Source organism: Protobothrops mucrosquamatus, unplaced genomic scaffold (assembly GCF_001527695.2).
Source record: "Protobothrops mucrosquamatus isolate PMUCROS unplaced genomic scaffold, P.Mucros_1.0 scaffold574, whole genome shotgun sequence".
In the NCBI taxonomy this organism is placed as follows: Eukaryota; Metazoa; Chordata; class Lepidosauria; order Squamata; family Viperidae; genus Protobothrops; species Protobothrops mucrosquamatus.
In genome coordinates, this window is record NW_015386876.1 from 130,653 (window position 1) to 145,362 (window position 14,710).

At 36.3% G+C, this 14,710-nt stretch overlaps 2 protein-coding genes across 2 annotated transcripts; both read right to left on the minus strand.

The window, feature by feature from the left end:
* Positions 1-968: 968 nt before the first annotated feature.
* Positions 969-3,200, minus strand: LOC107288681 (E3 ubiquitin-protein ligase RNF123-like). The gene is made up of 3 exons (XM_015817321.1): positions 3,076-3,200; positions 1,809-1,929; positions 969-1,100 (listed from the first exon to the last, which is right to left on the minus strand). The coding sequence occupies exons 1-3, from the start codon at positions 3,184-3,186 to the stop codon at positions 991-993; spliced, it is 342 nt and encodes a 113-aa protein (XP_015672807.1). The 5' UTR covers positions 3,187-3,200; the 3' UTR covers positions 969-990.
* A 2,011-nt stretch (positions 3,201-5,211) lies between these two features.
* On the minus strand, positions 5,212-10,548 carry LOC107288691 (E3 ubiquitin-protein ligase RNF123-like). Its single transcript, XM_015817331.1, has 7 exons — positions 10,335-10,548; positions 10,143-10,235; positions 9,418-9,491; positions 6,454-6,571; positions 6,043-6,142; positions 5,320-5,381; positions 5,212-5,217 (listed from the first exon to the last, which is right to left on the minus strand). Exons 1-7 carry the CDS (start codon positions 10,506-10,508, stop codon positions 5,212-5,214), a joined length of 627 nt encoding a protein of 208 aa, XP_015672817.1. The 5' UTR covers positions 10,509-10,548.
* Between the last annotated feature and the right edge of the window lie 4,162 nt (positions 10,549-14,710).

Below are 14,710 nucleotides of genomic sequence, written 5' to 3' on the forward strand. Positions count from 1 at the left end.
CTATCTATCTATCTATCCTATTTAGAAATACAAAATAAATATATATATATATATGGTGACCAAATAAAACTGCCATGGATGTTAATGTAGCCAAGAAAGGGGTCCCAGGCTCGGGTATATAACCAGTTTTCAAGGCCTTATAAAAGACCAACAGGTTGGCTTCATCCTAATCTCTGAAGGAAGAATGTTCCAGAGGGCAGGGCCAACGGCAGAGAAGGCACATCTCCTGTTCCCCACCAACTGACATTCTTTGGCTGACAGAAGTCATAAAATCCCTCACCTGCCAGATGAAATTGGATGGGAGAAGACAGTCCTTTAGGTAACATGGCCCCAAGCCATAAAGGACTTTAAAGATGAGAAGCAGTATCTTGAAATGAACCTGGAAGCACACTGACCGCCAATGCAGCTCACACAACAATGGTGTTACATGTGTTGAATATCCAACATCGTTTTCTACCCATGCATATGCTAAAACTTTAGAATTTAATTATATATTATTATTTTATTTTGTTGAGAAATTATGATTCTATTAGGCCTAGGATGTTACTAAAATTATTTGAAAAATTAATATTTCTGAGATGAAGGATTGCATTCGAGACATGTGACCATTTTCAAAAAAGCAATTCTGTCTACTAATAAAAAAAATGACCCAATATATTTTTCTGTGGCATAGACTTTCAATATTGTGTAATGTTAGGCAATCTTTAATGTATTTGGTCCTAAAGTAGACTCAGAATTCTGTTTGATATTTGGCTAAAATGAGTTTCATTGATGGTTTTACCTCTTTCTATTCTTTCTGGTTGGTTTTGTTTTTTGTTTTTTTTTTATATTCTGTAATTTTTCTATTTTTTATTTTTTTGTAAAATAGAGCTCCTCCTTGAGGGAGATGAGTGGTCTAGAAACATAAAATATAAATAAACAAACAAAATAAAAAACTCATAATTTTTAAAAAGAATGATTAAAAATTACACATAACATGCATCAAAAACGTCACTTGCCTTTCAGAGTTTTCTTGAGATGAGATAAGAGCCCGCCAAGACGCTGTAGGTCAAAGTAATCTACCTTCCCATTATAAAAGAGCTGAGGGGGAACATAAGCATCTGCAGAAAATAGATATGTTATCTAGGATGAAGGAATTAGTATTCTTTGACAATAAATAACTGGGATGGTTATGAATTACATACAGATTTTTAGGACATGTTTTAGAATACAGCCTGAAAAAAGCAATCTAAGTTATAACTGCAGAATGAAATATACATTGAGACAATAGATTCCTACAGTTTTAAAGCAGAAACATAAAATATCAAATATATCAGAAGGTTTCAAAACTTAGAAAAGGGAGCAGTGTAAATTCAGTAAATAATGTTTTAGAAATATATTAAAGCTGTTCACAAGAGGCAACTTTCAAGAACTTCTTAAGATTATGTGCAAATTTCTGATTTAAGGTAAATACATTTTGGTACAGTTCATGTTTCAAAGTCCGTGCTAAATTTGGCCAACATTTCAACTTGGCCTCATATTCTGTTTTAACTGTTCTTCTCCTCACTCTTTGAGTAGAAAGTTTCATTGTGAGAAGAGAGAATGTCAGCACTTTTTAAAATGACAATCTTTCTGAACAGTAACTGTGATCCTCCTAATATCATAATCTAATTTGTAATTTTGGAATAAAAAAAGATCAAGAATATCTTATCACACCTCTCCAGAATCCTTTAAAAGAAATTAGTTTTAGCTGAAGAGTCCATTCTTCAACTTTCAGTCACATGCCAATATAGATGCTATCAGATTTTTCAAAGTTAACGGCATTTTACCTTCACTATTCAATGCTGATGCTTTCTTCATCTTATGTTCATTCCAGTAATGTCTCAAAGCTGCTATGAGTCGATGCAAGAAACACACCATATATTCTGGAGGACATAACACGGTCAGATTCTAAAGGCAAAAAAAGTGCAACAATCCTCTGCAGTTAAACTAACAGTTTCAGGAGTAATGCTAGATATCTCAATTCAGTTAAATATGAGTGATGCATATTACCCTTCCCTTTTTGTATTTCCACAAGAGGACATGCCTATTTCCCCACAAAAAAATAGCATCTCTTTCTATTTGAAGCAGTGGAATTGTATCAGAAAACATGGGGAGAGGGGGGCAAAACATCTTAGCAAGAGCCCAAAATAATGCAGTATTCCTTGTAATGTCTGCTCTCAGAATAGGCACCACATAGTATTCAAGTGAATCTCTAAGGAACCTTCAAGCTCCCCTATCTGAGCATGGCTATGAAAAAAGGGGAAAAAATTAACCAGAAACATTCTCTAACAATTCTCCAACAAATCATATATATATATATATGAAATATATATATATATTTCAGAATTGCACATGAGTGGAATCCATGATATTTTTCCCCAATGGCAGGAGTATTCCCAAGTCAAGTACTGTTGAGAATATGATCTCCTCTTCAAAAGCTCCAGTGTTGAAGCACTCATAACTTCTGATTGTTCTGATTAATTGTTCTAATTGTCAGGAAATTTCTCCTTAGTTCTAGGTTGGTTCTCTCCTTGATTAATTTCCATCCAGTGCTTCTTGTCTCCACAGTCTAATTCCCACAGTCATCCTCCTCACCTTTTAGAACAGATTTTAGGTAAAAACAGGGGAACATAGTGAAAAATATCTCCCCAAATGGAGAGACTCTTCCATCTTTGGGGGGTGTTTTGCTAGAACCATTGTATATCATTTCTATTGTAATATAGGATTAAGCTACTGATGATCTGATTTTACTTTACTAGGTGAAATGCTCACCTAAGATTCAACTACTCTAAAAACAATTAAGCTTCATTAGCATCTTTTTTGAACAATCAATATGTAAAAATATCCCAGACAGATGAATTAGCGAAGCTAACAGAGAAAATAGAACTGCAAGGAGCATCTGTTGGCATGGAATTCATCAGCAGAAAAGTTTTAGAGATTGCTGGCATGTAAATTAAGGCACAATAATATCCTTGCTTAAAAATATACTTCTGAGCAACACAATCAAATATGCAACAATGGATGAAAAACATAATATTCTTCTTCTTCACTTACCCCTCGATTGCTGGCATTTTCCTGAAGAAACTTGCGGAATTTATTTAGAAAGATGTACCTGGAAGCTCCTCCCTGAAAAAAGAACCAATAACTGGTGTAGGGGAGTCCCATCGAGATTATGAAATATTTTAAAATCAGATTCTTTTGTTTCAATTTTGGTCTTAAAGAACCTTAAAGAGCAATTTCATATTGTATTTTTATAATATGATAATTTTTATACTGACAGACTATTTTCTACTGTGACTTTTTGTTTTTTTTTAAATGGTAATTGTTTAAAATAATTTCAACTTGAAATTAATCACACACTTTGTGATACTGTGTTCCAGTTAACATTTATTTTACTAAACTAGCTTCCAACAAATCCATGGGGAAGCAGGCAGAAAGTTGCAAATCGTGGTCATGTGACTTTGTGTTTAACAACCATGCAGGGCTTACTTAAAGACTGTAACTGGGACTGCTGTTGTAAATCAGCCCAGTCACATTATTTTTCACTTTACGACTTTGGCATTTACAACAAAGCTGCTGGTCTGAACAACAGTCATTAACTGAGGATTACTTGTAATTTAAAAAATTCTGAACAGTGATTATACGAGGGAAATTCGGAAATAAACTTCCAATGACAGTCACTCGCAGATACAGAACTTTTATTATACATATTAGAAAACTACAACATTACATTACTTTTTGACATAATCACCATTCAAACTGAGGCACCTGTCATAACGTCTTATGAGGTTTGAAATTCCTTAGTAGTAGTCACTCAGCACCAAATCTGGAACTGCTTCAAAAGTTCTTAAGTGCATCTAGCGAACATTATCGTGAACCAACACCACACTGGAAGTCAGTATGCCCCGATGCTTTTTATGGATGGCTCGTCTGAGTTTTCATAACATTTCATAGTAGACTTCTGAACTGATGGTCGAACCATGCTCCATGAATTTCACCAGCAGTACTCCGTTGGCATCTTCACATTTGGCAGGATTTTCTATGGCACCACTTCCAGTGTGATGTTGGTTCACAATAATGCTCGCCCGGACACCACTAAACGCACCCAAGAACTTTTGAAGCAGTTCCGTTGCGATGCTTTTGATCACATACCCCTATAGCCCAGATTTGGCACCGAGCGACTACTAATAAGGAATTTCAAACCTTGTAAGATGTTATGACAAGTGCCTCAATTTGAATGGTGATTATGTTGAAAAGTAACATTGTAGTTTTCTAATGTGTATAATAAAAATTCTGTATCTGCAAGTGTTGATAATAAAACGGAGGTTTATTTCTGAATTGCCCTCATATTAAATATTACAAAAATCGAATAATATAGACCAGTGGTGGCGAACCTATGGCACGGGTGCCAGAGGCGGCACTCGGAGCCTTCTCTGTGGGCACGTGTGCCGTCGCCCCAGTCCTACGCCTTCAGCTGGGTTTTATAAAACCTTTTCGCTTTAGGCCTCTGCCGCCGTGTGCAAAAAAAAAAAAAAGTTCAATCAATCAGTCAATTTCAACCTAGCGGGGAAAAAAAATCTTGCAAAGTTGGAATTGATTGATTGAACTTTTTAGTCCCACCCGGTCTGCTGTTACCACCGCAGCCACGCCCAGCCAATGGGCCACACCCAGCCAATGGGCCACGCCCACCCAGCACCCGACGATGCATAAGTGGGTTTTGGGTTGCAGTTTGGGCACTCAGTCTCTAAAAGGTTCGCCATCACTGATATAGACTAAATTTTTGTATTCTTCAACATGATTTCAAACAAGATTCCTTAAAAAACCCTGAAAGTGTCATATAAGGTACTATATTTAACCTGAAGAGACCTAACTAAAAACACTCACTTATTCTGAGCAGCACTAATTCTTAGTGTGTTTATTAAATGTTAGAATTTAATATGACTGCAGCCTGCAGTTAACAGTCAGATTCAATGGAAAGGACAAACAACATACTTTAAAATAAATTTATTACCTGGATGCTAAATCAAGCATTAGCAAGATATATCCCTCAAAATCAAGTAAGATATTAGATTTGTTTAACAAAGTAACTGTATGTTCCTGCAATAAGTACTCTCAATATCTCATTAAATTAATCAATGTTTTATGAAGCTAACAGCAAGGAGTATGGAGCTGCATAGATATACATAGCTTTTAGTTCTTAAAATACAAGCAAAGAAAGGAAAAACTATAGTACAATAGCATAAAGCAAGTTTATATTCAGAATTACTGCAGCCTTTCAGTTATTTAAACTGGCCTTACCACACCATGATCTTTATTATTTAACAACAGCTTCAGTATCTGCACTTGGAGTTCTTCCACCACTACAAAAGAAAAAAATAATATAACTTTTAGAAACATTGGGTGAGTCCATTACCATGTTCTACTGAGAAACCAATAATGAATTTATTCAAGTCTTATATAGAAACTCTAGAAAGAAAACCAGCCCATTTACATTATTTCATTATTCTCCCAAAAGATAAATAAAAGTTTTAGTAGGCTGCTCCAGATAACCTTGAGAAGAGGAGAACTGAGTTGATCAGTATTACATTTTGGAGTATGAAAGCAAATAAAATTGACAGCACTGCAATATCCAGCTTCGGTTTGTACATTTTCTTTGCAGACTGGAATCAAGCTATGATTCATACCGGTAGGTATTGATCACGGTGATTTCAAGCCTTAGACACCAGTACAGGTGTATTAGCTGAGGAACAACAGCCTTGCATGTGACCTCTAAAATCTTTCATTCTTAATGTGATCAAAAGGGAAAATTGTTTAAAACTTGAAAATTTAAAACATCACAAAAATAGCTAGATTTAATGTAATTAACTGTAATGTAAATAATGTAATAAATTCTACTTGTTCTATCCATGTATAGCACATATGCCACCCAAATGCCAACTGAAGCCTTCAGCCCATAAAAAGTTGCAAAACTCTGATCTACAATGCCACGAAAATCCAAATTTCATAAACCAATTATTGTACCTTCAATGCGTTTTTTAAGCCGCTGGCACCCTCTCTCATAGGCTCGCCTCCTCAGTCTCTCTTCAGAACTCTCATTCTTTATCTCTTTAGTCTCTTTGCCCTGCATTTAAAGAAGGCAGCAACAGAATTATAAACCTGCTTTATAAACATTGAATATAAAGTACTCAAATCATTCAAAGCCAGTGGGGAATTGGGCTTTTAAAAAATTTCTACCAATAAAACATGAATAAAAAGGGGGATGGATCAGAAAAGCTTGGAAACAAGAGCTAAAACAGCTGATAAGAGACAGTAACCATCCCCAAAGTGCTTCACTACCACCTGTATAATTTTATTATGTTCAGAATACATCCTGATAAAGTCTGAATCACAGGTGTTAAGACCACTGTGTCATTCCCTGATTATATTCTTCACCTCCTTGTTGAAGCGATTTGGCCACCAGGTGGTGGGTATCAACTCCTGTAAGCCAGCCTCCTCCACACGCAAAGGGGACTTGATATAAAAAAATACAACTGAGCGAAGAACATCAAATCTGGAAGGAATTAAGGAAATTGGGTGGTAATTCAAGACAAGTGTATCTGTGAATCTAAGGGAAAAAGAACCCTGAAGTGAGTTAAAATAATTTTGCACACCAAAAGTTTTCCTGAAATCAGCTCTGTAAGGCATTTGAAATTAAGCTATGAACTGAAATATGCAAATATTTGGTTCGATATGGACTCATTCTAAATAAAGTAACTAATCCAGCCAAGCCTTCTGAGAGAAAGCCAATTCCTGAATCAGGAATCTAGAGAGCTGAGATTTCCAGCAATAACTTGGAGCATACCTAAGAGTTAAGCTAGCTGCACAAATAACTTGACCTAATAGAAGGAGGTTTCCTATATAGCACATAAAGCAGCCTTAAATGCAATTAAAGAAGAATTCTCCAGTTAAAAACACCAGAAATTATTTCCTATTTATTAATGGAATAAAACTGTACACAAACTCTCCAGCAGAGGAACTTGATACATTTTCTAAGGCCATGTTTCAACTAAACTCCATCATACAAATCTAAAATTCAAACAGCTGTTCTAGTCAAAGAAAGAGACTGCCTCCAAGAGTTTTTAGTTTGCATGTGTCACTGACTGAATGTCAGTGATGTAGCCCTCTAACCACAACAAAAATCAGCTTATGATAGTTTTCACTATGGAATATTTAAAGAATTGTACCAGTTTTGATATTTATACGATGATCAAGAGTTAGGTGTCAGTTAATGTGGCTTCCCTAACTCCAAATTATTTATTACAATAAAAAGCCAATGCAAATTAGATTTTATCTAAAAACACATGTAAGTGATGTATACTATAGTATGTCAAATTTCTGTACACACACAATTTTAGATGTGTGCTGAAGAAAATCTCAACGTGATTATTTCCTAGGAGACCCTGAAGTAATAATGTAGAGCTCAATGAAAATGCCAGTGTGGAATAGGAGTAGAAATGTAACAATCCACTGTAGAGTTCAATTTCAGAAATAATTATACCATGTATGCTTTTGGGAAAGGTAAGGAAAAAAATTCAGAAAAAAATATTTTTTTCAATTTAGAAAATTAAAACTATTGATAAACGGAGCCAAATGTTTATAAATATGTAAATTAGTAGAAGCACAAAAAAGGAGAAAGTTAGAAATTGAATAGCCTTTTTCTTTTTTCATTTTAATTCTCCAATTTGCTATGTTCATATTTTTAACATGCACAAATATTATTAAGTAACAGTGCACTGGAGAATGTAGGAGGACTGGCAGAACCTTAGGGTGGAGTCAAAAGAGTAATCAGCCTAGAATCTCTACATAGTCACAGACCAAGTCCAAGTCCAACCTCTCTTGAATTCCACTGACCCTTATCGAACATCAACCTGATGCTGTTAAAGTAGTTTTTTGTGCATAGGTATCATTAGTAACAAAATAGTTTAATTGGAAGTTCATGTGTGGTTCTGATCTTTCATGCCTGTGAGAGACCTTAATACCAGCTTTAGACAAAAAGCTTTTTTGCACAACAAATACCTTGATGCAACTTGCAATTGTTTTCTGGATGAGAAAGCTAAATAAACTTATACTATTAACATTGATGTTTTAAATCATAATGAATACTGCTACAATACCTCTCTTTTTATCTTTAATGAATGGTCTAAGTTATATAAACATTAATCTTTAATCAATATTGAAAATTACTACTGTATCAAAATATATTTTACAAAAATATAATAAAAAATGAGACAAAAATTAAACCTAAAGCACTACAGAATCCAATTAGGCATAACTGCTGAAAGGAATAGGAGAAGGTTACTACTTCATTTCCTAATTAAGGGCTTCCCAGGATATCTGGCTGTCCAATTAAGAGACAGAGTACTATAGGCTGTTGATCTTAACTAGATCAATCATTAAGAAACATGGGAAAGTTAAGATAAAACTGCACCATAAGGACACAGCTCTACCTAGCACTGTGCAGTAATTAGTGCATTCAATAGTTTATTGCTCTGAGGTCAAGAAATGGGAGCACTGTTAGAAGACCTGTAGGACCAAGTTAGGGAGAGATCATTTTGGACAAAATCTACCTATATGATTAAGAATCAACAACTGGGTGGCACACAATCAGTAAACAGTTCAAGATGATAGTGATTTAGTACTTAGATAGGGTGGGGAGACAGCATTATAATAAAGTTGAAGTAAAACAATCTAATCTGTTACATCTATTTATGGAAATTTTAAGATAAAAAAGGGATAAATGTTCTCCAAAGATTTCCTATCGCAGCAATATTCCTCAAAAGTGAAAGGAAACAAAATAAGGGTAATATAAGGGAAGCAATTATCAAACTTTCAATTGCTTAGGCATTCCTTGACTAGAATCTTGTCATTTCCTCATGCTCCAAGGATTCTGCCCCAATATATTATATTTCAAACTTCAAAGAATGCTGCCTGAAATATATTTACAAATTAGTTGTCAATGACAGAGCTTACCAATGTTTGATTCAGCAGAAATGCTTCAGAATTTGCTTGATTCAACAGAAGCACAAATGCAGCACCTGTCTATGGCTCAATATTAAAGCACTCACATATGTTTCCAGGATTGTGACATAATTCTGAAAACAGGTATGCTGATTTAATGAAATGGAAACAGATTCTGTATTTGGCTCTCATACACTGAACACACACTTCTGAACTCAATCTGAACTAATGCATGGCCTCATCAACAGTTAATTATTATTTGAAAGATAACTCTCACAAAACAGGAGGACACTATTTTACATTTAACACTGCCTATACTTGGAATAATCTGATAATGTCAGTGAATAAGCATCACTGAGAAATCTAAACAACTATGAACAATATATAAAGAAAGGATACAAGACATTATGGAGCAAGTATTTCCTGGATTTCTCATGTTTTAGGATGGCAATAGTAAGGCGAAGATAATGGATCTGGACAGAAAAAAAGAGGAAAAAGGATAATCAATTTATAGAGACCAGTGCAGGTAATCCTTGACTTATGACTATAATGACAGTTCATAGTTATAACATCTGGGAAAAAACTTATAACTTGCACTTGCACCCATAACCATTGCACCACTCAATTTGGGGGCTTGGCAACCTGTCTGCATTTATGGCCAGTTGCAGTGTGCAAATCATATGAATGTGATTTGTGACTTTTCTTGCCTCTTTCCAGCAAAATGCACCATTGGGCAGCTGGATTTGCTTAACAATTGTATGTGATTAACAACAACCACTGTAAAAATTGTCATGAAATCAGGCCTGATTTATGACCACAATGACTTACTACAGAAATTCCAGTTCTAATTGTGGTCATAAGTTGAGGACTACCTGTAACCTAGAATTCTTACATGATTTAGAATATTCTTCTCCAAACTGATCCCTGATGCAAGTTGTATTAATTGCTATAATCACTAGGTAACATGACCACTCATAGCAGTATGTTGACATCCAACACATTTGGTAGGCACCGAGTTGAGATTTACAACTTGTAAGTTTGTAATCAGGGCCAAAAATCTGTCTCTCATGCTGTCTTTGGTATCAAGAATTTTTTCTGGTATGTCACAAAATAATATCACTCACCTGTAAGCCAAGATCAGGAACTATGGGAGAAAAGCGGTACGCTCTGAGCAGGGACATCAACAGCTGCTTGAGGCATTCGTGAACTTCATAATCCTGAAGAAAAGAAACAGAAGACATTTACACTAAGTAGCCCTAATGGAGAACAGAAGCAGCCCAGAATTATTAGAATGCAAAAGACATAATGAAACTCACCTCCATGAGAAGCCACATAAGATCCAGTAACTGCTGAATAAGAGGATGTGCTTCTACAGCTCCTCCCCCTTCCAAGATTCCAAGCAGGAAACTCATGAGCACATCTTCCACTAAGTACACTTTGCACTGTACAAAAAGAGTCCTTAAAGTAGCAGAACTGAGAATGACCACCATACAGACCAAACCAATAGTGATACAAAAATTAAACCTATACCCATGCTGCAGTTTCATGAGAATTCATTAAAAAAAAAATCCTGGGATGTCATGAGAACTGTAGGTGCAGTCTGCTCCACAGATTACTGTCTTCCTCAGTTAGTCTAGTAGTGCCATATTTCTAAAATAGTACAATTCTTCTCTTACAATGTTCCAGATATGTATACAACTTTTGTAAAGAACACTATTCCTTCGCTAGGCCAGTGATGGCGAACCTTTTAGAGACTGAGTGCCCAAACTGCAACCCAAAACCCACTTATGCATCGTCGGGTGCCAGGTGGGTGTGGCCCATTGGGTGGGTGTGGCCCATTCGGTGGGCGTGGGCGTGGTGGTAACGGCAGACTGGGTGGGCCTAAAAAGTTCAATCAATCAATTCCAACTTTGCAAGATCTTTTTTTTCCCTGCGAGAAGTTGAAATTGACTGATTGATTGAACCTTTTTTTTTTTTTGCACACGGCGGTGGAGGCCTAAAGTGAAAAGGTTTTATAAAACCCAGCTGAAGGCCTAGGACTGGGGCGACGTCGCGCGTGCCCACAGAGAGGGCTCTGAGTGCCGCCTCTGGCACGCGTGCCAATGGTTCGCCACTACTGCCCTAGGCAATAGACCTACGCACAAAGAGAAAATACACCGTTTGTTGTTGTACGTGGCAGAATGCAGCCCTTTTGCTGATGAACAAGATGTAATTCCTTCCTGGAATTAGTTAAGTTGGAGAGGGGAGTTTTGTGTTACAGTTTGAAGGTGAGGGGATTTGCTTAATTAAAAAATACATAACAGCACTGCTTCTCTTTATTTAGGCACTTCATATATAAAGAACAGCACAAGGTAAATTGTATAACTTCACAAAGCTTGCTTTTTTTTTGAGAATGAAACTGGCTGGCAACAGACCTCAAAATATAGGAAAGAATAAATAAAATCCAAAATTATGTTCAGAACCTTATGACTCACATATTCCCCATAACCTTCTGAAAAGCAGATCATAAAGCCCACCAATAAAGGAAGAGGACCCGATCTTTTCTTGATCCCAATAATTCAGACATTGATTGGAAAGGATAAAAGTTCAGTTGCAAAGACCATATTCTGAGGTTTAACCTGCAGCAAAACCACATGGAACTAGAAAAGCATATGTCTAAAATCATGGAAAATTACTAATAATCAATGTAGATGGGGAAGGCAAATTTGTGTTCACTACGTATCAAATTCTCATGATCCCCGATTAGAATTGATATCCAAAATAGGTTTCTATTTTGCTATCTCTGGAAAAATGCAACATTCTGTGTCACAGTGTGAATGATCTCTGCAACTGAATAAACAAACACAAGTCCACTACTATATTAGGTAGAAAATCCTACAGTGAAAGAAATCTTAAGATATAAACTGAGGAAGCTCACCATAAGAGGGGCAAAATTATTAAAAATGTGTGCCAGGGTGATGAGTATTGTTGGTTCCCCCTGGAGTTGCCAGGTGGAAGAGTCTCTTTCTACCAGCTTCCCTTCCTGAAAGAGAAAACATTCAGGATTGCACAACTTTTTAAATAGATCCTCAATTTACATGAATTTTCTTAAGGAAGTCCTTGAAACAAGTCTCTAATTCAGAAATACAGGATAGTTCCTTACAAAGGCAACAAGTTCATTATCCTGACAAATCTGGCATTATCTAGATATTATATAGTGGTTACTTGAAAAATTTTGGCCCTGTAGTCCCAATACCAGATGATGCCACCTTGAAAGATTACTATGTGCTATATTTCTTTGAGTTCAGCAACTTCCTTGCACCTAATGCTGTTCATTATTATCTGCTATTTGCAGGGGAAGGACAGATAAAATGCAGTTACTATTACATACAGCATAACACGTTACCCAGCTTTACATTCCCCCACCCCCAACTGAACCAAATGCTGCAGTAGAGTTTCCGATTCTGTCCAGAGGCTGTGGGGGATCTGAATGGGAAAGAGCAGGCTAGCAAATCTAAATGGTTGTTGACTTTTGGATCCCCTGGATCTCTTATTCCAGGTAAGATTGTGGTACCCTCCCCCCAGGAGGTTGTGGAATCCTCCTGAATTCATAGCTCCTGCTTGAGGAACATGTGGCAGCTGTGGCCAGGAGGGGCTTCATATGAATTCATCTTCAGTACCAGATGTGCCTTTTCTTAGGTCTTTAATTCCTTACACTTTTCTTACACTTTAATTTCCTGAATGGGTCACTGCAATGCATTTTACATGGGCCTATCCTTGAAGAGCATCTGGAAGCTGCAGCTGGTACAGAATGCAGCAGAATGGAGAGTTATGAATAGCCTTGGTGTGTGCATGTTGCATTTTCTCCACAAGCATTCTCCTGCATTGTTTGCCAGGTGCAATTTAAGAATATCTGCATGATCATCTCCTTAGATCCAGTAGAGTCCTGTTAGTTCAAAGAAATCTATAGGAGCTAGGAAGCAGGACTTTTCAGTTGCTGAACACCTTTCCCCCCAAGAATAGATTGGTACACACCAAACCAGTCTTTCTGAAGGCTCTTTTATGGTTGTGTTCCCACAAGACTGCATAACCTATAGGAGTTGGAGCCTTTGATGTGCTATGTGGTTTAGACTGGTTTGGTCTTTTGACTACTGCTATTTTACTTTGTGTTCTGTATTGTTTTAGCCTGCTATAAGTTGCCCAGAGCTGTTTTGTGGAATGGACAGCTATATAAATTGAAGATTTTACTTGTTTCATTTCATTAAATTTAACAAATTAAATACAGGATGGTAGCATGCTTCCCCATTATTCACCACCATTCCAAAAACCCATCTAATTTGAACCTTAGGCATTTCCTTTTCATTTTACTAATATTTCAAACTCTAAATATAGTTCCACAGAGCCTGCATATGTGTAGCAAAGGGACGTTTATCATACTCATTTTAATTTTTGATATATACATGTGTACACTTGAAGATAAGAAAGCTTAATCTTCATAAAATAAGACAAATCTTCAAATGCTGTTTTGTTGTGTTATGAGTGTTCTATTACTTCATTCTTTGAAAGTGGCTGAAAGAGCTTTGGTTGAATAACATAAATATTTATACACTACACACACCTAAATAAAATAAATTTAACTAAGTTTTTGATAGAACCACGTCTAAATAAATAAAGTAACACTGAAAATACGATCTTACCGAAACATCTACTTTAATAACATTGTTGAGGTATCCCAGGAGCTTGTGAGCTTTCATCAGATCTGCAGCTGGCTTATCCTGTAAGGGCTGATATCCCTCCACTGGATATGTAGGGAATTATTAAGAAATATACTGGAAAGCAATTTACTTCTTTGAGCCAAAATTTCTAAATGCCTGGCCCAGAAAGAGGCAGTCTTTCAATGGGCAAGGGCAGCCCTTGGTTCTCTGGGAGAGGAGCAAAGTCCATAAAGAGCAATAATGCCTTACAAGTGTGACTGCATCATGCAGTGGGCAAGGGAGAGATATCCTGAGGTGTTTTTTTTTCTGGATTCAATTTTTAGATAGTTGCTATTCTTATTTTTTTAATTGCCAAGTGTATTTTAGGTACACACTATAGTGTTTGTGTTTTCCCATCTTAAGGAGCAAATGGTGGGAACTAAAAACAAATAGGATTAATTTTACCATTATGCTTATGAGTCTCTGTTTTTTCTTAAAGCTCCACATATCAGAAGGGGGGGAAAAATCTGGCACAACATCTTAACCAAAAGCATGAGATGAAATCCCTTACCTAAATTTCAGCTCAGGTAAAAACTTATTAGGTGTTCCTCAATTAAAAAACAAACCTTATATGGTTATTCTTCAGTTTTACTGAGTAACAAAAGTAAAATATGTTCAAAATGCACTAAGAAAGTGGTTTTTTTCTAGGTATTATAACTGTAAGATTCAATGGATCACTGAAAAGCTAACATGAACACGAATAAGGAAAAATAATACATTTTAGATATTGACATTTCTCAGGAAGAATTTTCCACTCTTTGGTTAAAACGTTTTTAAAGGATATCGGAGTGGGCGGCTGCCAAAGTTAAAGGCAACGGATTCCTTGAATGACAGACTGATGGCAGGGAAATAGGCCATGCCGGAGCCTCTTGAAATATTATCAAAAGCTGTCCCCAGAGACACACCATTCCTGAGGGGAAAAAAAGGAAATAATTTTTTTTACAGTTCATACAATTTAT

Bases quoted from the DNA above. Each gene is read 5' to 3' on its own strand.
- LOC107288691 (XM_015817331.1), bottom strand. From the start codon at position 10,508: ATGGTGGTCATTCTCAGTTCTGCTACTTTAAGGACTCTTTTTGTACAG. The intron at 9,492-10,142 runs GTGAGTGATATT...TTTTCTGTCCAG, and splicing joins TTCCTGATCTTGGCTTACAG to ATCCATTATCTTCGCCTTAC. The intron at 6,143-6,453 runs GTGAAGAATATA...CTTTAAATGCAG, and splicing joins CAAATCGCTTCAACAAGGAG to GGCAAAGAGACTAAAGAGAT.
- LOC107288681 (XM_015817321.1), bottom strand. From the start codon at position 3,186: ATGGGACTCCCCTACACCAGTTATTGGTTCTTTTTTCAGGGAGGAGCT. The intron at 1,930-3,075 runs GTAAGTGAAGAA...TTTTGCCTTTAG, and splicing joins AAAATGCCAGCAATCGAGGG to AATCTGACCGTGTTATGTCC. The intron at 1,101-1,808 runs GTAAAATGCCGT...TATTTTCTGCAG, and splicing joins ATCAGCATTGAATAGTGAAG to ATGCTTATGTTCCCCCTCAG.